General features: G+C 57.5%; 9 protein-coding genes across 9 annotated transcripts; 4 read left to right on the top strand and 5 right to left on the bottom strand.

The window, feature by feature from the left end:
- Positions 1-262: 262 nt before the first annotated feature.
- EX895_004202 (uncharacterized protein) lies at positions 263-1,339 on the bottom strand (the record flags this gene model as incomplete). Its single annotated transcript, XM_029884798.1, has 1 exon — positions 263-1,339. One exon carries the CDS (start codon positions 1,337-1,339, stop codon positions 263-265), a length of 1,077 nt encoding a protein of 358 aa, XP_029738899.1.
- A 334-nt stretch (positions 1,340-1,673) lies between these two features.
- EX895_004201 (uncharacterized protein) lies at positions 1,674-3,053 on the bottom strand (the record flags this gene model as incomplete). Its single annotated transcript, XM_029884797.1, has 1 exon — positions 1,674-3,053. The coding sequence occupies one exon, from the start codon at positions 3,051-3,053 to the stop codon at positions 1,674-1,676; it is 1,380 nt and encodes a 459-aa protein (XP_029738898.1).
- A 697-nt stretch (positions 3,054-3,750) lies between these two features.
- On the top strand, positions 3,751-5,217 carry EX895_004200 (uncharacterized protein; the record flags this gene model as incomplete). The annotated part of the gene is made up of 1 exon (XM_029884796.1): positions 3,751-5,217. One exon carries the CDS (start codon positions 3,751-3,753, stop codon positions 5,215-5,217), a length of 1,467 nt encoding a protein of 488 aa, XP_029738897.1.
- A 302-nt stretch (positions 5,218-5,519) lies between these two features.
- On the bottom strand, positions 5,520-7,856 carry EX895_004199 (uncharacterized protein; the record flags this gene model as incomplete). Its single annotated transcript, XM_029884795.1, has 1 exon — positions 5,520-7,856. The coding sequence occupies one exon, from the start codon at positions 7,854-7,856 to the stop codon at positions 5,520-5,522; it is 2,337 nt and encodes a 778-aa protein (XP_029738896.1).
- A 1,487-nt stretch (positions 7,857-9,343) lies between these two features.
- On the top strand, positions 9,344-10,372 carry EX895_004198 (uncharacterized protein; the record flags this gene model as incomplete). The annotated part of the gene is made up of 1 exon (XM_029884794.1): positions 9,344-10,372. The coding sequence occupies one exon, from the start codon at positions 9,344-9,346 to the stop codon at positions 10,370-10,372; it is 1,029 nt and encodes a 342-aa protein (XP_029738895.1).
- Positions 10,373-10,842: 470 nt separating this feature from the next.
- Positions 10,843-14,019, bottom strand: EX895_004197 (uncharacterized protein; the record flags this gene model as incomplete). The annotated part of the gene is made up of 1 exon (XM_029884793.1): positions 10,843-14,019. One exon carries the CDS (start codon positions 14,017-14,019, stop codon positions 10,843-10,845), a length of 3,177 nt encoding a protein of 1,058 aa, XP_029738894.1.
- A 1,993-nt stretch (positions 14,020-16,012) lies between these two features.
- Positions 16,013-17,551, top strand: EX895_004196 (uncharacterized protein; the record flags this gene model as incomplete). The annotated part of the gene is made up of 1 exon (XM_029884792.1): positions 16,013-17,551. One exon carries the CDS (start codon positions 16,013-16,015, stop codon positions 17,549-17,551), a length of 1,539 nt encoding a protein of 512 aa, XP_029738893.1.
- A 1,636-nt stretch (positions 17,552-19,187) lies between these two features.
- On the top strand, positions 19,188-20,399 carry EX895_004195 (uncharacterized protein; the record flags this gene model as incomplete). The annotated part of the gene is made up of 1 exon (XM_029884791.1): positions 19,188-20,399. The coding sequence occupies one exon, from the start codon at positions 19,188-19,190 to the stop codon at positions 20,397-20,399; it is 1,212 nt and encodes a 403-aa protein (XP_029738892.1).
- A 190-nt stretch (positions 20,400-20,589) lies between these two features.
- On the bottom strand, positions 20,590-22,729 carry EX895_004194 (uncharacterized protein; the record flags this gene model as incomplete). Its single annotated transcript, XM_029884790.1, has 2 exons — positions 20,590-22,346; positions 22,681-22,729. The coding sequence occupies 2 exons, from the start codon at positions 22,727-22,729 to the stop codon at positions 20,590-20,592; spliced, it is 1,806 nt and encodes a 601-aa protein (XP_029738891.1).
- Between the last annotated feature and the right edge of the window lie 275 nt (positions 22,730-23,004).

The following is a 23,004-nucleotide window of genomic DNA, read 5'->3' as shown; positions in this document are numbered from 1 at the left end:
AAGTCACTGTTATCACCCCTACGAGCTCCACACCCTGTATCCTCGATTCCTTCGCACAAGCAAGATGTCCTCTGTCACCAATGTCATTCACCGTCCCGTTCACCAGCAGTTGTGTTTGCACGTTGTTGCATCCTGAATGAAATGTCTTGGATTTCCAGCGATGAGTACTGCCATCACAGAGTGTGTTGTTTCTGTCTCTGAAGCCCTTTTTGTGTTTGTGCGTATGTCGCTCTCGGGCGACGTCAGTCAGGAGACGGCGATGTTAGATCTTGTGTGTGTGTTGCTGTTGTGGATTCTTGCCGAGCTGGCGGCTCTCTACCAACTTGCCCTGGACGTTTTGCTCGACCTCTGGAATGAGCTGTTGCAGCTGCTGCAGATCCGTGCCGATGAGGCTGACGTCTACGCCGTTGTTCCACTTGGGATAGCTGCCGACCTTGATGTTGAGGGGTTTGCACTTGTCCGTGAGTTCGACGAGGAAGGGCGAGATGTTGGATTCGGGGAGGCGGGTGTGGATGAGGATGCGGTAGGGACGTTGGCGGTTGGGGTCGAGGGGGATGTAGGGTTCCAGGCCGTCGAGGAGCGCTTCGAAGAGGCGCGGGACGCCGGGGAGGATGCAGAGTCTGCCGTGCATGCGGACGACGGGAACCCAGAGGTTGGTGGTCGGGAAGATGACCTCGGCGTCCGAGGCCGGGAAGAGCGCCATGCGCTTGCGCGCGGTGATCATGTCCTCCGTGATGCCCTCCGTGTTGACCTGTCGCGCTTTCAGGTTCTCGGCCATGCGCCGGATCACCTCGTCGTCGTACACCAGCTTGCCGTCGGCCGAGAATGCCTTGGCCATCGCCGAGTACGTGATATCGTCCGGCGTAGGCCCAATCCCGCCACTAGAGACGACGAAATCGAATTGCGACGTCAACCGCTTCGCCGCCTCGACAATCACCTCCTCATCGTCCGGGATCACCTCTATGCGTTTGAGATCGATGCCCAGGTCGAAACAGAATTTGGCAAGATAGTTGCTGTTGGAATCTTTGGTTTTGCCATTGAGCACTTCGTCGCCGATGATGAGACACGCTGCGGTCGAGACGTAGCGGTTGGGAGCGCCGAGCGGGTTCGAAACGCTAAAGTCGGGCAGAGGCGACTTTTCGAACGTGGGCATCACGGGTTGCGATGCTCCTGCTGGAGCAGCGGCGTTGTTGGTGGAAGACATGGCGATGGCTCGCGTAGCAGCAGCAGAAGCGGCGGCTGTGGGGAAGCGCGAGGTGGAGACAAGCGGAATAGCAGCACGCGATAGACGGAAGGCGGTGGAGGCGATGAGGCTGCGGATGGGCGGGCGTGCCAACATGAACGAAGGGTGAAGTGGGGAGAGTCGGTGAAGAAGGGATAGATGGTCGTGTGTACGGATCCAGACTTGGTGGTCGCAGAGCGATTCAAGGCAATGGGGCGAGCTCGGACCAACTCCGCTCGCTGCAGCGTTGCATAAAAGAGAAGTTCCTCCACTGTGAGTAATCCAGGTTGATCTGTTAGCTTCAAGGTCTAACAGATAAGCCCGGTCGACAGCTGCAATGGCCTTTGGCACACTCACCCACACACACGCTTTGTTCTACTGTAAGTGACTGTACTTTCGTAGATGTAAAAGCTCTAAAGCAAACAGGTCCGCCGTGGATGCCTTCGTCAATCTAAGCCTGCCCACAAGCCGCATTCCAAACAGCATCGCCCACTTGTACCGCATTGGCCTTCTTGACCCGGTCCGAATCCAGGAACTCCTGCAAGTCGCACCCTCCAAACTTGTCGGTCTTGCACACGGGCTTCAAATCAAACGGAGCCTTGTTCATGTGGAGCTGGATCATGTCCTTCCTCGCTGAGCCGGGACAGGTCACCTTCCTCCACTCCATCTGAGCGGCGAAGGGCACCTGGTACGACGTCCTCCAGCGCCTAGCCGGGTTGACGGGGCCGCGGACGGGGTAGGACTCGTCGTAGGCCAAACCCAGAGTGGTGAGGATGAGATCCACGGTGGTGTCGTGCGCAAAGTCGAAGAAGAGGCTTCGTTGTTGTCCGTTTGGCTCCTTGAACAGTTCGGGTTGAGTGAGGCGCTGGGTGAGGTTGGAGATAAACAGAGAACCCATGACCTGGCCGGAGTTGGTGGGCAGGTTGTAGCCGAAGGCTCCGCGCATGACCAGATCGAGCTCGTATTCGAAGTGCTTGATATGGGTGGGCGAGAAGACGCCGCACCAGTTGCTCTTGCTCACAGAGCCGAGCGCGGCCAGCTCGTAGGCGCATGCCCAGAGCATGCCGTGGACGTTGTCGGCGGTAAAGTTGAGTCCTGGCCATACACTTTTCACCTCGTCGTTGAGCTGCTTGGCGATGGGTGGAAGGTAGACTTTCCCCCACTCAGCGACGAGTTTGCCACCGGAAGAGTAGGTCCAGTTGTGGCACGTCTCCATGGGAGTAATGTAGCTCTTGACGCCCTCACTCTCGCTGATGACATTGAGCTTGCCCGTAGTGTTAAAGTCCCTGCCTAAGTAGCCCGCAACAAACCACTGAGCACTCTCCACGACACGGTCCTGCTCACCTGCCAAGAAGAGCGTCGTGTTGTGCTTGGGATAGTCCAACTTCATGCGCACCCCATGATCGAACAGCTGCCTCCTGCCCACGGCGGTCAGAGCATCCTGCTTCAAGTTGTTGGTGTTCCAACCGCCCCCGTTCTGCGCCAAGAAGGCGAACTTGGCAGGGGGAGTAGTGACCGGGGAAGTGAGCAGTGCAGTGTGGTTGTTGAGGTAATACGAGAGGTTCTGGATGGTGCCGATTTCGGCTGAGATCGGCCCTCGGGAACCGTGTCGATGCACGAGCGAGACTTGGTCGACGTGGCAGCCGGAGGGAACGCCGAGAGAGAGATGGTCAGGGATGGGGGCGTCAAAGTAAGGCGCGAGGTTACCGAGGTGTTGCTCGAGGATGAATTCGTGGCTGTCGCGGGTGGAGATGGTTGGGATCGCCGAGGTCAACGAGAGTGTGACGAATTGAAGCAAAAGCAGCAGAGGAGCTGCTGCTGCGGTGAACATCGTAAATCGATTCTGGCAACAGGCGCGAGCGTGTGAGTGTAGGGCGAACGAAGAGAGAGATAGAGAGAGGGTCCAGTGGATAGCAAGGCAAGGCACAGCGAGTTTATAAGCAGTTGCTGATCACCTCGTTGTCGAGCAAGTCTGGTTGCTTTCTTCTTGTCGCCACGTCTTTTTTAGCGTGGGGTACCTGCATCTCGACCCTTGTTGCCAACCGGCCGCTGTGGGAGGAGAGCAGACAGCCGCACCCCGTTGCGCTTATCTTTTGGTGCGCAGAGCGGCTGCTCGGAATCAGCTCGAGCGGATAAGCGAGACAGTGGATGCGGACAAGCAGCATCCGATGCAATGCAGCGATGCAAAGACACTGAGAACTTCTAAGCGAGATGGCAACGAAGAACAAGAAATATGGTCGTCGGTCGTCTCGACTGTCGCCACTCGCCGTCTTGGACAAAGCTGATTCGTCGGTCATGTCCGATAATATTCATATTTGATACCGATAGAGCTGCGTGCAACAAACAACCTAACAATGGCTGCGATAAGCGTGGGGGAAACAAGACGGCCAGTGACAAAGTCAAGCAACACGCGGCAAGTGTCTTGGCAGCAGCACACGCGCGCAACAAACAGACACGCAGAGAGACCAACACTTGCTTTGCAGACCAACACCATCTCACCATAATCATCCGCCTCCTCTTTTGTCGCAATGGAACGCGATTTCACCGTCCTCTTCCGCATCCGACCCTCCTTCCACCCGTCCTCTTCTTCGCCCCTCATCACAGCCGACGCCACCTCGAAGCAGGCCATCGTTCTCGAGCCACGCTCCAACGTCCACACGTCGACCACGCACACCACGCACACGTTCGACTCGGATCACTGCTACCTCCCCGATGCTGCCACCGAAGCTCTGTTTGAAGCGCACGTCGAGCGCCTGATTCCATTTGTGCTATCGGGCGGCTATGCCACCGTGCTCGCCTACGGTCAGACTGGCAGTGGTAAGACGTTCACCCTGAGTGCGTGTTCGCGCCTCGCCATCTCTTCTCTGTTCGCGGCCAATGCGGGGGCTTGCAACATCTCGGTGCAGGCGATCGAGATCTACGGCAAAAACAAGGTCAATGACCTCTTTGATGCATCCAACGCCAAAGTGCTCATTGCAGAAAACATTGCTGGCAGCAGCACCTTTGCCAAATCCACCACCAAGGCCGTCAGCAGCGCAGACGAGATGCTGGCAGAGGTCGAAAATGCCTGGTCGCAACGCATCACTCGAGGCACCGAGAAGAATCCTCAGAGTTCCAGAAGTCATGCTCTCATCCGCATCTGCTGCCAGTCGAAGCGCGACAAGAACGCCACGCCGGGTGTGCTGCAACTGGTAGATTTGGCCGGAAGCGAGCGAGCCGCCGATCATTCCTCTGCAACCGCAACTGCCGCGGGAACGAACAACGCTACACGGATGGCAGAGACTGTGGCGATCAACACGAGCCTCATGACGCTCAAGAGCTGTATTCGTGCACGAACGTGTCCCGCACCGCCTCCTTCCACCGGTGCTGGTGGTGGCGTGCCACACATTCCCTTTCGCAGCAGCAAACTCACCCTGGCGCTCAAAGAGGCCTTCGACCTGTACTCGCGCCAACCGACGCACACTCTGTTCATCGCCACCGCCTCGCCCGACGCCGTCGACGTTGCCGCCACACTCAACACTTTGCGATACGCCTCGGCCCTCGTCTCGTCGCCACACTCCCGCATTGAGCTGCAGCCAGACGCGCTCGGGAGAAACGTCTTCTTCTGGTCCCCCGCGCGTCTTTCAGAATGGCTGCTCAAGTACGGCTCCCCCTTGCTTGGCTCACACACGGTTGATGCGGTACTCGAGGGCATGGACGGTGGCCGGTTTGCAAAGATCCCCGAGGGAGAGTTCTACACGAGGATCCAACACGCTCGTGAATCCTCGGGCGCGAGTTGGACCGCGAAAGAGGAATCCGAGGCCAAGGAGCTGTACCTGAAATGGTGGAAGCTCGTCATTGCCAGCCGTACCTTGTCGCAGAAGGCGCTCGAGCAGCAGTGGAAATCGAGGCAGGCCGAGAAGGCGCAAAGGGAGGAAGAGGAGACCAGGCAGGATAAAGAGGTGCAGCGCTTGCTGAGGCTGCCTGGCATTGCTGCTGCGCCCACGAGCGCATAGAGGATGTTGCGTGAAGGGCAAGGATTTGGGTGGCCAGATGGAATGCGAGAGGTGGAAGGATAGTTGGAATCGGAATCGGAAGGAAAGCGTATCATCGACAGCTTAGAGGAGGACGGCACTGGATCCTGATCGTCCACATTGTAGCTTCCAATGCACTGAAACAAATCAAGATTGTCATTTTTAAACCGCACTCAGATCTGGTTCAACCGAGTCGTTCAAGAACAGACACATTGTCGGATCACATAGACTGCGTGTCGAAAGAATTATGGGACAAGAGAAACCGAAGCGCATCTGGGCGGCGTCTACGACATATCGCCCTTGGGCCAGGGGACCACATTGGCCTGTTCACCCGTCAGCACGAGCTTGGCGGTCGCCAGCACCTGCTCGCCCTCGCTCTCTGTGTCGAGCTCCAGCGTGTACTCGCCTGGGTACAGGATCTGGTTACCGCGCTCGTCCGCGCGCGCAAGTGCCGCCTGGGTGACGCGCACCTTGACTGTCCTCGACTCGCCAGGCTGCAGGGCCTTGAGCTTCGAGTAGCCGACGAGCGAGCGCCTCGGGTGCGGGGCCGGGCCGTTGGTGTGTCGGGCGAACAGGAGCGCGGCGTAGTCGGACACCGTGGCGCCCGTGTTAGTCAGCGTGATCTGCACGTCTGCGACAGAGGTGTGTTCTGCGTACGTCGAAGAAGAAGAAGAAGAGGAGGGGGGGATGGAGTAGGTGGAGGGTGGGGCGATGGTGGCGGCGAAGGTGGTGTAGTGTAGGCCAAAGCCGAACGGGTATGTTGGAGTGCCCGTGTACCACTTGTACGTTCGACCCGGGTAGGATCCGTTCGGCCGCAGCGCCATCTCGCTCTCAGCCAGACCCTCCACGTACTCCGCGGGATACTGCGTGATCGGCAGCCGCCCCGAAGCACTCCTCCTTCCCGCAAGCACGTCCATCACCGCCAGCGCACCACTCTGCCCAGGATATCCGGCCCACACCAACCCGCCCACGTTCCCATTCCGCTTGAGCGACGCGCCGTCGATCTGTCCGCCGCCAAACTGCACCACGATCAGTTTCTTGGCCGGCAGCGAGGAGAGCTCGTCAATCAGCTGCAGCTGGTTGGCCGGCCACGAGATGTTCTGTCGGTCTAGCTCCTCGCCTTCGACGGTCGGGTCGATGCCGCCGGCGAAGATGATGATGTCTGCAGCTTTGGCGGTGTCAAGAGCGAAGGTGGCGGTGGTGGCGTTGTAGGGCCCGAGGATGCTCGTGCCGTTGGCAGAGACAATGTGCGCGTCGGCAAACGTGCGCTGGGCCGCTTCGGTCATGGTGATGACAAAGGGCGACGGACCCGCGTAAATGCCACGCAAAGCAAACGTCGCGTTGCTGTACGGCCCGATCACTGCGACCGTCTTACCCTTGACTTCACTCTCCTTTAGCGGCAAAGTCGCCTCGTGATTCTTGAGCAGCGTAATCGATGAGACCGCCGCCTCGTACGCCAGTTTCTGTGCCGCCGGCGAATTGACGTCCTTCCAGCTCAGCTGTCGCAACGGCTGCTGGTCGGCAGGATCAAAGAAACCCAACCTGACCAGCGAGGAAAACATCCTGGTCACGGCTCTCCTGATCGTCTTGATGTTGGTCAGGTTCTGCTCGAGTGCAGCGTGCAGGTTGTCAGAGTAGGTCGCACCGCAGTCGAGATCGGTGCCGGAATTGATGCTGTCTGCCGCTGCCTGAACGTAGTTGCTAGCGTAGTGGTGGCCGTCGTAGACGTTGGCGATGGCATCGCAGTCCGAAGTGACGTAGTTGTGGTGTTTGTCCAGCCCCCATTCGTTGCGCGCGAGCGTTTCGAGGTAGTACTTGGACGCAGAGGGCGGCACGCTGTTGACCGCGTTGTACGAGGTCATGAGTGTGGTCGCGCCTCCGTCGCGCACACAGGCTCGGAATTGGGGCAGGTAGAAGTCGGCCAGATCCTGCTTCGAGACGAGGGCGTTGAACTGGTACCGCTCCACGCCGTCCCATTTCTCGATGTCGTACGCGAGGTAGTGCTTGCATGTCGCAGCCAAGCTCAGCTTCGGATGCGCATCATCCTGTGCACTCGACCCTTGCAACCCGTGGACCACCTTGACAGCATATCGGCTCAGGTGCAGCGGATCCTCGCCCACCGTCTCCTGGCCCCTCCCCCACCTCGGATCTCTAAACGCGTTGATGTTCAGCGGGCTGTACATGTTCAGCCCCGCCTTACCCGCGTTGCTGTACGCACGCGTCTCGTTGGCAATATGAGACGCAACCTCCTGGTACAGCGCATCGTCAAATGTCGCACCCAGGTTGATGATCTGCGGGAAACTCGTCGCCGACCCAAACTCGGCCGATTGGTCAGGGTTGAAGTTGACACCCGGACTGCCAGCTACTCCGTGCAGCGCTTCCGTCCACCACTGGTAGGGGGGCACACCGAGCCGAGGCACGCCGGGTGCAAAGTTGATCGTGTTGTTGATGAGCTCCGTGGTGGTGAATTCCGAGACGAGCGAGGTTGCGCGCGTGTAGTAGTCGAGCGAGGTGTCGCAGATGGCATTGTTGGAGAGGGGTGGGGCTGTGCAATCGGGGAAGGAAAAGTTTACGTGTTGAAGCGCGATGGGAGAGAGCGTGATCGCTCGTTTGATGAGCATCTTGGCGGCAGCAGGGAAAAGTCCAAAGACTCGGGAGTGCGTGCGGAGGAAGTAGAGTTGATGCTGTCGATGGAGAGATATGGATTGTGATCATGGAGGTGGCTATTTATGAGCAATGGCGGTCGCAACTGTTTTGGCTACCCTCCTCCTGGTCACAGGAACGTGCTTTCACCTTTGACATCCACTGAACGCCGTCACCCACAGCCTTCAGTGTACACTGTCACAACCATATCCACTTCGCAACTAACCGGCAACCCTCACCTTCCCCTTCGCCCGCATCATCTGCACCGCTGACTGAACCGCTTCAGCCGCTACTCGCCCCGCCTCTCCTTGTCTCCGACCACTCTTTCCCCCACAGTTGGACACCTCTCATCTTGACTAGCCTCCGCGTACAAACGGGTCGCCGGTGAGACAATAGCGCCTCGTGACACCACTGTGGGGTGTTGAAGACTCTTAATTCAAGGTGGTAGTGTGCCTCCACCTCGATGAGCTGCTCCCGAGGCGAGAAGGGGAAGGGCATCCAACAACGTGTGGGGGACCAGGCGTGCAAGCGAGGCCGTCTTCTGTGGGGAACAAAAGAACAAGCGAAGAACGCCGGTTGCTCGTACTGCGGCTTTGCCCTGCACTAATGGATAGGCGGCCGGCAATCGTTTTTTTGTTCGCTTTCTTTTCGGTGCTTTTTTTCTTTGTAATATTTCCCCCACATTTCCAATGCACCATGCGGTCCTGATACAAGGTCGGCTCTTCTCTTCGGCTAGCTCGAGAGAGCGCAGGGTTGTTGTTGCTGAGCAGACTCGAGGTCGCCGGTTTGGATGACTACTGGCACTGGTACACTTGCGAAATCGGAGGCGAGAAGCCGAAAGGGGGAGACCGTGCGTGCAAGGCCCGAGCAGCTGTGGACGCTTGGGTATGAAAAGGGGTCATTCCTGGGGAAAGCTGGGGAAGTTGAGCGTGACACTCGGTGAGATCCAACAGCCAAGGAGCCATCGTATTGAAAGCATACCAATGTTAGACCTCTACTTTACTTCTGATACAAGGGAAAAGGTAAATGCCAGTCCTGGGATCGTGCGATACGCGGGTGCGCGTCTAGCGCCTCTTTGGGTTTTGGTCGGATGCATAATCGCTGAGACCGGAGTGTGAAACGCATTTCCTTTTTTTGTGCGTGTCTGTGCGTGCTGCTCTTTTGAGAATTGGTTGCAAAAGATCCGATTTCACCTCTTTTTTCACGAAATGCAGCGTCATCGATCCAGGAGTGGTGTTGGATCAGCGATATAACTTTCAACCCAACTGTCACCATCATTGTCGACGATCCTTCTACGCATTACGCTCAAGGCACCTCCGCCTCATACTGCGTCACCTCGATCAGCATCTTAGGAGCGCCTTTTGAGGTTCCCTGGCGGCTGGCTGTCCCGTTCATGTCCCAACCGCGTACACACCATCCCTGTCAGATCATCGTCCACCACATCACCACCACACTGTCACTCACCATGGCGGTCCTCTCTAAATCGCTATCCACGCTCACTGCGGGAGCGATCCTGCTCCTGGCGCTCATCTCGCCACGCTCCCAGAAGCTGCGTTTCTACCTCAACTCGATCATTTACATTGCTGGACTCGGCATATGTTCCGTGTGGGGCATCTTTGTGTCCGTCTTCCTCTCGCTCGTGCCCGGTCAGCGACTGAACATCAACAAGGTGGTGGCACGATCGTTCTGGAGGATCACGTCCCCGCTCGTAGGCGTCAAATTCGTTGTAGAGGGCGAGGAGCATTTCGAGCAGGCCAAACCGGCTGTGGTGGTGGGCAACCATCAGACTGCGATGGACATTCTGTACTTGGGACGAATCTTCCCCGGAAACGCCTCGATTATGGCCAAGAAGGAGCTGCAGTTTGCGCCGCTGTTGGGTCAGTTCATGACGCTGTCCGGAGCTGTGTTTATCAACCGCAAGAACCTCAAGGACAGCATCAAGGCGTTCCAGCAGATCGGGCAGACGATGAACAACAAGAAGCTCTCGCTCTGGATCTTCCCCGAGGGCACGAGGTCCGGGCTGGCAACCCCAGACCTGCTGCCCTTCAAAAAGGGCGCCTTCCACCTGGCCATCCAGGCAGGCGTCCCAGTCGTCCCCGTCGTATGCGAAAACTACAACCGCCTCTTCGACTCGAGATCCCGCTTCGAATCCGGTACCATCAAAATCAAGGTCCTGCCACCTGTCCCGACCGCACACCTCACCGCAGACGACGCCAACGATCTCGCCGAGAAGGTGCGCAACATGATGCTCGCCGAGTTGAAGGCCATGGATCAGCAGCGTCAACTCGCCGACACGGCGGGGGTGAATGCCGACGACGCGAGCATGGGCGGCGTCGCCGGCTTCTTTGCGCGATTCGTCGGCAGCGGCAAGAGCTGGACTAGCGTCAACAAAAAGGTCGACCGCAAGGAGAAGGAGCTGAGAACCAAGGGCACGAGTGGCGAAAAGCCCGAAGATTACCACCTTCTTTCCGAGGCTCAGAAGAAGTCGAGCTAGAGAAGAGATCTACCAGCGGATGGAGAGAAAGGCATTGTACATGTCTCAGCCGCCCCTCGATCTCGCTTTGTAGCAGCCTTAGTCAAGATCACAACTTTTAACGCTCATTGTATCGTTTCTTGTACTCGTATGTTCCAGCTCATGCAAGCAGAATCCCCTATGATGCGATTCATCTGTGCGAACGTTGCCCCAAGTAAGATAGGTGGTTGCCCAGAACCGGAGAATGTCCCAAAGGTCATCGACTGTCTCATCGAGCGTAAATGTGCACTGCAAGCAGCCGTTCGGCTCGGACCCAAGAGCGTTCTCATGCCATTGATGCTCATTCTTGCATCCACCTTCGCACGGTCAGCTCGCATGCCCACCCTCGATTGTCGCTCCCAATTTTCAATGCTTGCGGCTAACATTAACTTAAAATGGTCTGTACAGTAACTTCCATCGTTGAATTATGTTGTCGCTGCAGCGAGTCGACATCAGCTCTGAGCAGCCCGCAAGGGCGAGACCAAACTCCTTACGAACGCACGCACCGTCTTGCCTGCGTCCGCGCCCCACATGCCCACAGAAACCTCGTCGCAGCATCGCTCAAATTCTTGCGTGTGCGAGACGAGATGCCAGTGCTGGTAGACGTACGTCTTGATGCGCGTATGCAGCTCGGTGTACATGGACGTGGCGAGCAGCATGGGGAAGGCCGATTGAGGCGTCAGCGTCGCCACCATGTGCAGCGATGCGAGCCGGGATAGATCTTGCATGTGGTAGCGGTGGGCAAGTTTGAAGATGGACAGAGCCGATGCGGGACCTGGATCGGCGCAGGGATGGTCGTGTGGGTCAAGCGTGCCTGGCACAGTGCGATGACCTCCGCTACCGGCGCGACCCGCTTCGTCGCCCGCATGATGCTTGCCTGCTGCGCTCGCACCCGCTGTCGCGGACGGTGAAGTGGGAGAGGACAGAGGTCGGGCACCAGCATTGCCGGTTGTGGAGACTACGCTGCCGCCTGCGCCATCACTGGTGCCAGCTGCTGCACTGCTCCTCTGTCGAAGCGATCCTGAAGTAGAAGAAGCTGCGTTCATGGACGACGAGCCCTGCAGAACAAAGGAGCCAGAAACATCACGTCGACCGCCAGCTGAAGTAGGCATCGAGTAGCTCAGCTCGTCCATGTCGAAATCGCTGTATTCCTTGAGCTGCGAGATGGGCGTCCAGTTGACCAGCATACTCTTGCGCAGACTGCAGGCGTGGCTCGTGTCGCCACTCGCCGATTCAGCGCTGAGGTAGCCGAGATCAGCCCCTTTAGCCCACTCCTCGTCCAGAACAGCGCTGCGAACATCTTCCTTGTCTGCGAATTGAATGTCGTCAGTGTAAAGGTAGCGCAGGAACCAATAGGCAGTCACAAAGTCGGCGTCCGAGATTTGGAGCGTGCGAACATTGCGCCCCGTTCCGGAATCGGCTTCAGCTGCACCATAGTTGCGGCTGATACCCTCGCTGAAATCTGAGGCGAGCATGGTCTGGAAGTAGTCGCTGCGGCTTTTGAGGACGCTTGCATGCGCCCACAGCACGCGATCACGTACAAAGATGCGGTCCGGATCGTCATCGATGGATGTGAGCATGCCTGCCTCGGATCCACCCTGGACAGAGGCAATAGGGCAGTTGGATCCAATGGGGAATGGTACGACGCGTTCGAGGGTGTCGCCAAGCGTGTCGTCGAGGTGACCGCCGTCATCGGACATGGAGGCGCTTTCGGATGCATCTGGGAGCAAGATGCCTCGTTCACGTACCATGATGCGAACGTCGCCTGTGTTGGCATCATCGAGCAGACCGTGCAAGGAGTTGAGAACAGCTTGAGGAACGAGATGGTGGCCATCGACCTCGACAGGGGTGGGAAGTGAGGTGGTGGCATCGTCGAGCTGTCCGGATCTGGAGCGTGTGTGACCTGGGCCCAAGCCGAGCTGAACGGTGAGCGCGATTGCATCATCGCGCGCCACAGTAAAGTCCTGCAGCATCTCGGAAACGCTGGGCAGGTCGTGGCAAGTGAAAAGATCGGATTCCTTTTGAAAGGTAAAGTCGTAGAAGCGTCGCCACAGGTAGCCACCACTTTCAGGGCCGCGCCTTCCGACAGCAGCACGCACCGGTCGCAGTCCGACCATGATGGAGGCTGGGATTTCGACGTTGGCGTGTGTGTAGTCCAGGACAAGAGCAGTGAGGTAGACAGAAAGAATGGTGATGCTGGATCGAGGAGCGGCCGCATCCGAGTCGACGCCCTGTACACCAATTGATTCAGGATTTTGGCCGGTTGCTGATATGGTTTCGTCGCCGCCGCCGCCGCCGCCGCCGCCGCCGTCGTCGTCGTCATCGTCAGTTCCATGATTCCCGACAGCAGAGCCATCTTGAGACTGGTCTGTGAGGGGTCGAGTGGTACGGACCAGCTCAAGCTTCCACTTGTTGTCGCCAAAGACGGGCTGACTTGTCCAAACATCGCTCTTGCCTGCGCCGGCGCTAACGGATCGGCCACCCTCGGACGGTGGGGGAGAAAGCTCGACTTCTTCGCGGAGCAGATGTAGATCGCGGACGGTCCAAGTGAAGGAGATTGTGGTGGTCTCTTGGAAGGTTGGTTGCTCAGCTGGTAGAGAAGAAGCTAGCAGGCTGGAATCGGTACTGACCGAGGTAGAGTTCGAGTGAGAAGCGTAGGAGCGCGTCGAATCTGCAAAGCGATATGCGGTGCCAAGGTTGGACGATGCACGCGGGTATTGCCGCTGAGCGGCGGAGGGGTAGAAGCTCAAGTTTCCAATGCGAGGACTCGAGATAGGCGAGGGGAGCGCAATCTGTTCTGTCCGAGTCGGCCCGGGGGAGTTTGAGCCGGCACGATGATGTTGATAGATGGTGGCTCGAGGCATCGGCGGCGGTTGCCAATGAGGACCCGATTGAGTGGAAACCGAAGAGCTGCTAGCATTGGCCGAAGCTGTGGCATTACCATCGTGCGAGTAGAAGCCAAAAATGGAAGGAACTGCGCTGGTTGCGTAGGGAGAAGCCAACGCTGAAGCGAAGGTATTCCGAGGGCTGTTCGGGAAAGGTGGAGCACGGTGACTGCTTGACGATACTTGAGCATTATGACGGCTGGACTGTCGACGAGCTGCCGAAGTGTTTGAGCTGGTGATGCCAATGCCAGGACTGGATGCGATTCTGTGGGTGTTTGCAGTTGGAACAGGACTGCGGTATGCGACAGACCTGACTGTGGGAGTTGCGGTACCTGAACTAGATGAAGATGAGGTGCTGGAAGAAGTGCCGGAAGCGCGCGGCAGCATCGAAGAGGTTGAAATCAAGTTGGGAGCTGGGGCTGGAGCCGGAGCTGGAGCCGGAGAAGTGGTTGGCTGAGCGGGCGAATCTGATGGGTCCGCGCTCTGTGCTGACGAGGCTGTAGGTTGCGAGTCGGAATGAACAGCGGTTGCCACTGGGGTGTTGGTTGCGTCGGAGATTGTGTGACTATTGCTTGTGTCCTGACCGCCGCCGCTGATGGGGGCATTGGACGCGGTAGAGGCTGTGATTGAGTTGGCAACGACGTCAGAGGTCGCCGGTGCCGAGGAGAGCGGCACCTGACCAGCCCCTCGAGCTGAGTTCTCGCTGTTGTCTGTTGCAGCCGTGCTGGCCGAGTTGGAAGCCATGTCGTGATAGGAAGAGAAAAGCAATCACCACGCAAGAGAAGAATACCGCGCGCGTGCCGGACAACCAACCCACTGAAAGTTGATGGCGCCCAAGAGAAAGAAACTGACGCTAAGGAGATCACAGAATGGAAGGAGCTGCTGGAAAGGCAAGTGGATGGTGATGAGAGTAAGGAGGCAAGCTCGAGCTGCTAAACGAAATCGGACTGCAATCCATCCGCCGGCCATTCAATTCCCACGCTGCCTTGTTGTCAACTCGGATGCGATCCGGCTCATTTTCTGCCCTCTTCCCTTTCTGTCACTCTTTCATCAAAGTCGGACACGATTCTCACACGCTCTACTGGCAACAGGTTCAAATGAAGCGAGTGCGCATCAAGAGAAAGAGAGAGAGAGAGAGAGAGAGAGAGAGAGAGGCTCGAGCAGGTGGGCGTTGTAACGCTGTCGCCTCGACAACGCATAAATGGCCCGAGTTCAGTTCAAGTAGGGTCCAAGCTGTCCACACTGAATTGCGTGCGTGTGTTGCGTGTGGTGTCTGGGCTTTTTGTGCAGCTGCAGGTGGACCCTGAATCGGCAGGGCGCGCACGATGACCAAACCAAAACCAAATGTCTCTCGAGAGCTCGTCCCTTGACTCGTGTGATCTCTGCAAGCGCAGAGATTGCGAGATACCATGATTTCATGGCGATTTTTTTTGGCAAGTAATGTGCAATGTAATAGCCTAACAAGTGTGTCGCTAATTCAGCAATCTCACCAAACCGCGAGCCGCAGCCATATCAAAAGCTCGCTTCGCAAGGACCCGCGGCTCCTCAGCATTCCCCAACCATTGCTCCAGATGCCCCGTCCAGCCCTTCGTCGAGCGAGACAGCTAGTTGGACAGGGCAGAAGCCGTACACATAGTCACATGATGCTGGTCACTGTCTCGGATGCCCGCAACTGGCGTGAGACATGACCCCCTTTAAGCAGCATCCATACGGGTCTATCCACCTCATAGCTCGTCTCCATATGGCGAGCCACGATGTCGGTTTTTGTGGCGACGCTCAGCAGGGCCCAGTCCTTGGTTATGCCATCTTCAACTTCGCCTGTCACGACGCGGGGAAAAAAAGGATAGAAGAAACCGCCTCGTTGCCTGTGAAAACAAGAAATTCAAGCAAGGCGTGGTGGGAACCTTCAACTTATTTCCATTTCATTTTTCTTGTATCTTTTGTCACGGCTTTTTGCTCGCCTTCAACGTTGCTCACCCCGAACGCCGAGCAGACAAAAGGCAGATGTGCAGACCTGATATTGGGCTTCTTTCGACATGGTAGGGACCCGATGGGAAAGCGCTCGTACATTCCAGCTTAGTAGGGGCTAACTTTGCGGGGAAACTGCGAAGGGTACGACCCGAAGAGTCGGAAGCCAGCTATGATGATCAATATCGCATGATGTCGATCCGAGCCTTGTGTGTCACTCTGCCACTTGCAGCTTGCACCCACTTTGTCACTGCCTTCGGGAGCGACGTCTTCTAAGTGGCGAAGCAGGCGTGTCGCAAGCGTGGCCGCTCGAGCTGGTCATAAGTCTTCGGCTGCTCCGTCTCTTCACATTTGCTGCTGCCGCCGCCGCCGCTGCCGCTGCTGCTGCTGCACGGACTGCCTGGTCATTTTTCACTGCTTGCGGGGCCACGCAAGTTTTTGTTTTGGTCGAGCACAAGCGCGTCGAATTATTGCAACTCGGCTGCCGCCAGAAGCCGCTTTACCGGCTTCGCCACCGCCCGCCGCCGCAACTGCAGAAGTGTGACTGCGTAAGTGAATGCAACAGGCCGCTTTGACCTGTCTGGTTACCTGCGCCTCAGCCTGATCCTCCTCGCATTGTCGTCGTTTGCTCACCACCACCACCACCACCACCGTCCTCATCACACGGCCCACGACACCACACACACACACGCACACTCTGTGTCTGTCATCAACTACCTTTGGTTTGTCGTATCACATCGCCTCGTTCTCTCAACCTCGCTCTGCAACCATGGCTGCTGCTGCTACCGCCGCCGCCGAGGCGGGCCTTCAGTATACTCCCATCGACGAAATTCCCAAGATCGTCTCGGACCTTCGCGCCGCCTTCATGACCGGCAAAACTCGCTCCATCGAGTACCGAAAGAACCAGCTCAAGCAGCTCGCCTTTATGCTCAAGGACCACCAGGACGATTTCATCAACTCGCTACAGAAGGATCTCGGCCGTTCGCGCTTCGAGAGCATCTTTGCCGAGCTCATGGGCACCACCAACGAAATTGTCGAGGCCGTCCACAAGCTCGACAAGTGGGCCAAACCCTCCAAGCCCTGGGCTGGTGCTGCCTGGGCCATGCACGGCGCCTCTGTCCGCTCCGAGCCCAAGGGTACCGTTCTCGTCCTCGGTGCCTGGAACTACCCCGTCACTGTCCAGATCGGTCCCGTCGTCGGTGCCATCGCTGCCGGTAACACCGTCATCCTCAAGCCTTCCGAGGTGGCTAGCCACACTGCGAAGCTGATCGCTGAGCTCTGGAACAAGTACCTCGACCCCGAGTGCTACCGTATCATCAACGGTGGCATTCCCGAAACCACCGCCGCCCTCGACCAGCGCTACGAGCACATCTTCTACACGGGCAACGGCACTGTCGGCCGCATTATTGCCGAAAAGGCCGCCAAGTGGCTCTGTCCCACCACGCTCGAGCTCGGCGGCAAGTCGCCTGTCTACGTCGACAAGAGCGCCGACCTCAAGATTGCTGCTCACCGAATCCTCTGGGGCAAGTCGTTCAACTGCGGACAGACCTGCATCGCTCCCGATTACGTCCTCATCTCTCCTGAGCTGCAGGACCAGTTTGTCAAGGAGCTTCAGAAGGCCTACGAGCGCTTCTATCCTGAGCTCCAGGGCGGCGTCAACAACTCGGAAAGCTACGCGCGCATCATCAACCCGGGTCACTGGAAACGCCTGACTGCCATGCTTTCCGGCACCAAGGGCAAAGTCGTGCTCGGCGGTGAAGGCGATGAGGCGACTAAATTCCTCCCTCCCACTGTCATCGCTAACGTCAAGCCCGACGACCCCATCATGGCAGGCGAGATCTTTGGTCCCTTGCTGCCCATTGTCCCTGTCAAGGATGTCAGGGCCGCTGTCGATTTCATCAACTCGCGCGACCAGCCCCTGGCTCTCTATCTCTTCGCCGGCGACAGCAAGGTCAAGAAGTACTTCTTTGACAACACCCGCTCGGGCGCGTGTGTTCAGGGTGACACCTTGCTCCACTTTGCCGTCGATGCGCTTCCCTTTGGCGGTACCGGTCCTTCCGGCTACGGCAATTACCACGGCAAGGCTTCGTTCGACCAGTTCAGCCACCAGCGTGCCAGCTTGGACGCTCCCTCGACGGGCCTGCTCGGCAAGATCATTGAGATCGTCATGTCGTCGCGATACCCACCCTACACCAACGCCAACCTCAACAAAATGCGTCTGCTCGCCGAATACTCGGTCTCGTTCAAGCGCCCCTCGAACCCGCACTCGAGTGCCACCGCTTCATCGGTAAGTCATCATCGCTCTTGAGCTCCGCTTTCCTTTCCCAGTCCACCTTCCTTCCTTGTCCTTCGTTCCCCGTGCACGGTCTGCAGAGTATGGACGCAACACTGCGTAATCCTTGCGAACGATTGTGTTGCTTGCGGCGGGTGTTGCGTCTCATCTCTGTGATTGCGGCCAGCCGTCACTATCAGATTGGCACGGCACATCTACCTCTTCCTCTCTCCTCCGTCTCTTGTTCCTTGGGGCCTACGCCGGGATGGCTCGATTGGAAACAGCACGCTGAGCAGCGGATTTGTTATTTTCTCCCTCTCCACCCCCCTGCCATGTTGCGCATCGGCGTTGTCTTGCCTCGCTGCGGATACGACTTTGCCAATCATGTTTGCACTTCATGTACGGGTTCGGAACGACTGACGGGACTTCTAAATCACGTGACTCCCTTCTTACTGACACGGACCCTCTCTTGCTCTCCATCATCTCAATTGTGGTTGCCGTACGCCTCTTGCTGCATTGTGCTCGAATTTGGTTTTCACGGTCCGCTCCGCTTGCTGCACCAAATTTGCTTGGCGGTAACTCTGGCGCGCCTTCTCTCTCGGTTCTTTTTGGGATCACCGAATTTCACGCGCGCTTGCGTTACCTCGCTGGGATTTGCTGCTGCTCCCACCACCATCCTTCTTTCGCTACCTGGGTTGGCACCGTCCGTCGCAAGAGTCTCGGCAAGGTGCAGTAGCCAAGCGGCTCGCTGTCGTGTTCTTGCTCATCTCGCTGATTCTAGGCGCGCGATCCAAGGGGTTGATCGGCTGGATCTGATCGGGTTTCGTGTGTGTTGCTGCTGGTTGATCGGCTCCACAAGATCGATGTGGTCGTCTGATCCATCCGGCATAAGCACGTTGAGACGCCGAGACGATGGTCCAGCAGAGATCCCTAGCGCTCAAGAATCAGCAGAGGACGAATCCAAGAAGAATTCCATCCGACTCTGTAAACTGTTCTCTGATGATGATGTAGCTTTGATTTCGCTCTGTTGCGACGACCTCTGTCGGCCTTTCCTCTCAACGATACCACGTAGCCCGCTTAATCTTCTTTCCTTACGATGCTTTGGAATATCAGCTCCCGTTCTGCTTGCGTTTTGAGTATGGAGGTGTTTTTCTTCTTCTGAGGGATGCGAGCAGTCAAGACACGGAGACAGCGTGGTGCAGGACGAATTGTTGCCGGTGAGAGAGAAATCGTGCCCGGCTAAGCATTCGACTTTGGCTGGGGGACCGGGTGAGAGAAGTTGGACGGGCCGGGCGGGCAGCGGTGAGCGGGAGCCGGTGAAGAAATTTAGCCGGTTTCTTTCGTTTGCCGTTCGCCAAAAAGGGTTTCGCAGCTAAACCAGACTCGTGAACAGAGCGGTTGCAGAGGTTGCAGCCGTAGCACAGGCCAGCCTGCGTAGTGCGGGCGGTTTCCATTTGCCCCGCACTTTCTCTGAATTCTCACCATTTTTGCGCTTCTCCACAACCCTTCCCTAAGCTAGCTTCTACCACCTTTTGCGTTGCTGTCTTCGCTTTCTACACTCAAATCTATCTCACTGGAACAGAAACGCCGACAAGATCGCTCAGGGGACAGCTCTTGCACACGACGTATACACACCGGCTCTTTTCTTCCTCGCAGCAGCAGCAACGACGTTATGGCGGACGACAAAGTAGGGCAACAGTATGGCGAGGTGCGACATGCCTTCGACGTTAGCGCCCTGAACGCATATCTCACTTCCTCGGTTCCTGCTATCTCCACACCCGTCACGGTGAAACAGTTTAGCTTCGGCCAGTCGAACCCGACGTACATCCTGTTCGACACACAGGGTACACGCTACGTTCTGCGCAAGAAGCCGCCTGGATCACTGCTCTCGTCGACAGCGCACGCGGTGGAGCGAGAATATCGGATCCTCAAGGCGCTGCACACGTACACTGCCTCGCTACCCGCAGGCTCGAGCGACGGCGTGCCCGTGCCTGAAGTGTTCTGCCTGTGCGAGGATAAGAGCATCGTGGGGACGGCATTTTACGTGATGCAGTTCATCGACGGGCGCATTTTCGAGGACTACCGCTTCTTGCAGATCAGCGATAAGGAGGAGCGGAGGAAGTGCTGGCTGAGTGCGATCGATACCTTGGCAGCGCTGCACCGCGTGGATCCTGCCAAGATCGGCTTGGCGGATTACGGAAAGCGAGAAGGGTTCTACACGCGACAGATGAAGAGCTTGGGCAAAGTCAGCACCGTGCAGGCCAAAGTGGAAGACAAAGAAACCGGAAAACCGGTAGGACCTCTACCCGGGATTGAACAGTTCCTCCAGTGGTTCGGACGCAACATGCCAAAGGACGAAAACACGATTGTCCATGGAGACTTCAAGATCGACAACCTCATCTTCCACCCCACCGAACCGCGCGTCATCGGCATCCTCGACTGGGAACTCTCCACGCTCGGCCATCCGCTTTCGGACCTCGCCAATCTCCTCCAGCCGTACAGCACCCCCTGCTCCACCCCAGACCGCATCAACGACCCCGCCCTCTGGACCGAATCCCGCGCCCAGGGCTCCCTCCTCCTCAGCCTCGGCAACCTGAGCCCCGCCCAATCGCCCGTCCCGCTCGAGTCCGAGCTGATCAAACACTATTGCGAGCAGAGCAAGAGAGAGTGGCCCATCCCCAACTGGACCGCCGCCAAGGCGTGGGCCTGGTTCAGGCTCGCTGTGATTGCCCAGGGCATCGCGGCCAGGAACGCGCAGGGCCAGGCCAGCAGCGCACAGGCCAAAGTGTACGGCAGCAAGTTCCCTTTGTGCGCCCAGAACTGCTTTGTGGTCATTGATGGCGATGCACAAAAGGAAGGGGGTGGCGAGAAGGCCAAGTTGTAACGTTTCATCCGTGCAATGCAAAGAGAAAGAGAAAAGTGTTCATGTCGTAGACTTCGATTTTGTTCTTTGCGCATGCATGTGTACAGCGTGAGACTCCCTACGATCGAGACAGAAGAGGTGGAGAAGCTCTCAACGCCAACGCCACCGCAACCTCTGCACACTGTCTTCGATCCTTCCATGCCTCCTGCTTTTACTTCTGCACCGGCTTACCCGCCTTATCGGCGCCCGCAATCCCCCTCGCTGCCAAGATCATGTCCACAACCGCATCCACGCCCTGGTCCAGCTTGACACTCGTAAACGCCGTGGGCCCGCCGTCGCGCACCTTGTCCGCATCGCGCTTCATGACGCCCAAGTCGGCGCCCACCTGCTCGGCGAGATCGATCTTGTTGATCACCAGCACGTCACTCTGCGTGATACTAGGACCGCCCTTCCTGGGCACCTTGTCACCGCCCGCGACGTCGATGACGTACACGTGGAAGTCGGCAAGCTCGACCGAGTAGGCGGCAGCAAGGTTGTCGCCGCCGGATTCGACGAAGAGCAGCTGCGTCTCGAATTCGGCCTGCAGCTGTTCGAGCGCTTCGAGGTTGGCCGAGATGTCCTCTCGGATGGCGGCGTGCGGGCAGCCGCCGGTCTCGATGGCGCGGATTTTGCTCACCGGTTCGAGCGCCGAGTGCTTGCGCAGGAATTCCTGGTCCTCCCGCGTAAAGATGTCGTTGGTCACCACGGCAATGTTGTAGCTGTCCCTGAGCTTGCGGCAGAGAGAGAGGAGGAGCGCAGTCTTGCCCGACCCCACGGGTCCACCAATACCCACGGTGAAAGCACGCTCATCCCAGTTGCGGTTCTCGTAGTTGGGCAGCTCGCGGTCGTTGAACTTGCCGGGATGGTCCATAACGTCGTGGGTGTGCCCGTGGTCGTGGTTGTGGCTGTGCGAATGACCATCATTCTCCCCCGCCACAGGAGCAGAGTGAATGAAGGGAACACCCGTATGCGCCAGCCCGTCCTTGGCCATCTTGAGTGCACCCTCCTTGGTCGCATTACCCGCAATGAACCCAGACTGGTGCACGAAGATGCACCCCTCGATACCCGTCAGCTCGCTCAGCTGCTGGTCGCGGATGCCTCTCCATGGCTCGGGAAGCGCCTTGCGCGACACGAATGACTCGGGCGAGACGGGCACGGCTTGCACACGCCACTTGCCACTTTCGTCCGGGTAGATAACGTAGATGGGGCGTTCAGTGGGCGCAATGTTGAGGTCCTTCTCGAGCGTGAAGAGGTGGTCTTTCCAACTGGCGAAGGTGTCGAACACCAGCAGTTGCGGGTGAGTGCGTTTGTTGAGCGCATCCACGACAATCTGTCGTGCAGGCAACCAAGCGTTGTACGTGTAATTGAGACGGTCAAAAAATTCTTTGCCAGCCATAGCACTGGCCTTTTCGAACCTGGCGTCCAACTCGGCGTTGTCCGACTTCTCGTTCCAGCTCGGGTTCATGTAGCCCACCCTAGCGCTCAGATCCGTCCTGCTCTTGTACTTGGGCTTCAAGTCCGAAGGATACTGCGAGACACCATTGTCGATCCCGTCGATCGCCTCGACAAAGTCATCATACAATTTGAGCCAGAGAAGATCCACCGTCTCTTTCTGCGCCGTCGCATCGAGTTGGAGATGAGTGGCAACGATCTCCTGACCGAAATGCTTCCACACCAGACCGGCTGAGGAGAGCTTGGTCGAGTGGTTAGCGTCGAACACCTCCTCGAACCCACGCTGATGGTGGTCGTATCGGTGGGCGGTGGCGTCGTAGGTGGCACCGACGTCGACGACGATCGAACCGCTGTCGATGGTGGCTGCATCGCGAGTGCGGGTCAAGGGGGCAGAGGCGAAGCGCGGGAGGCTGCGGAGGAGGTTAACGGCCAGCGCCTCGTCGGCGTGGAAGGTGCCGCTGTGAGTGATGATGTGTTCTGGCATGGATGCAAAACGATTTGGCAGGAGTCAGATGATAATGGCCACAAGGTAAGAAGCAAGTACGAAGAGAGGCGGAGCTTGGAACTTTTGGTTTTTTTAAAGACGTCTTGTCTTGCCATTTTTCTGTTTCTGTATCTTTTCCGTCTTCCTTTTTTCTTCTTCTGCGCAGGCACACACTGTGGCTGCACCGCGTTTTGCAGTCACACAAGCCATCATCTGCCAACCAAAAGCTTTCTTCCAATCTGCTGGCGCACGATATCGCCGTGCGCCTTCATAACCATCGCACTCCGTTCCTTCCCAGCCTGCACACTGACCGAAACTAAAACTCACCTTGACCATCAACTTTCACCCGCTTAGGTGCAGATTCGGCGGTACTCATCGTGCCAAAGTTGCGCTGTGCCAAGCTGGTTCGAGGGTTGACCAGCGGTGCGTATGTAAGTGTCGTTCGTTGCAGCAGATGCAGTCGTAGTGTTGCGCTCTTCAGTGAAGTAGAAGAGAGAAATCGGGTTGGAGCAGCGGATGAGATGACACTGATCATACGCCTGTGTCGTGAAGAAGCGTGCTTCAAGTGGCGCCGATTGGGACGAACAGGCGATGGTGTTGGTGATGGTGAGCAGGATGATCGGCGCAGTGAAGCATTTTTGCACATTTTTG

This window comes from Sporisorium graminicola, chromosome SGRAM_23 (genome assembly GCF_005498985.1).
Source record: "Sporisorium graminicola strain CBS 10092 chromosome SGRAM_23, whole genome shotgun sequence".
Classification (NCBI taxonomy): Eukaryota; Fungi; Basidiomycota; class Ustilaginomycetes; order Ustilaginales; family Ustilaginaceae; genus Sporisorium; species Sporisorium graminicola.
This window is presented reverse-complemented; position numbering and strand designations above follow the sequence as displayed.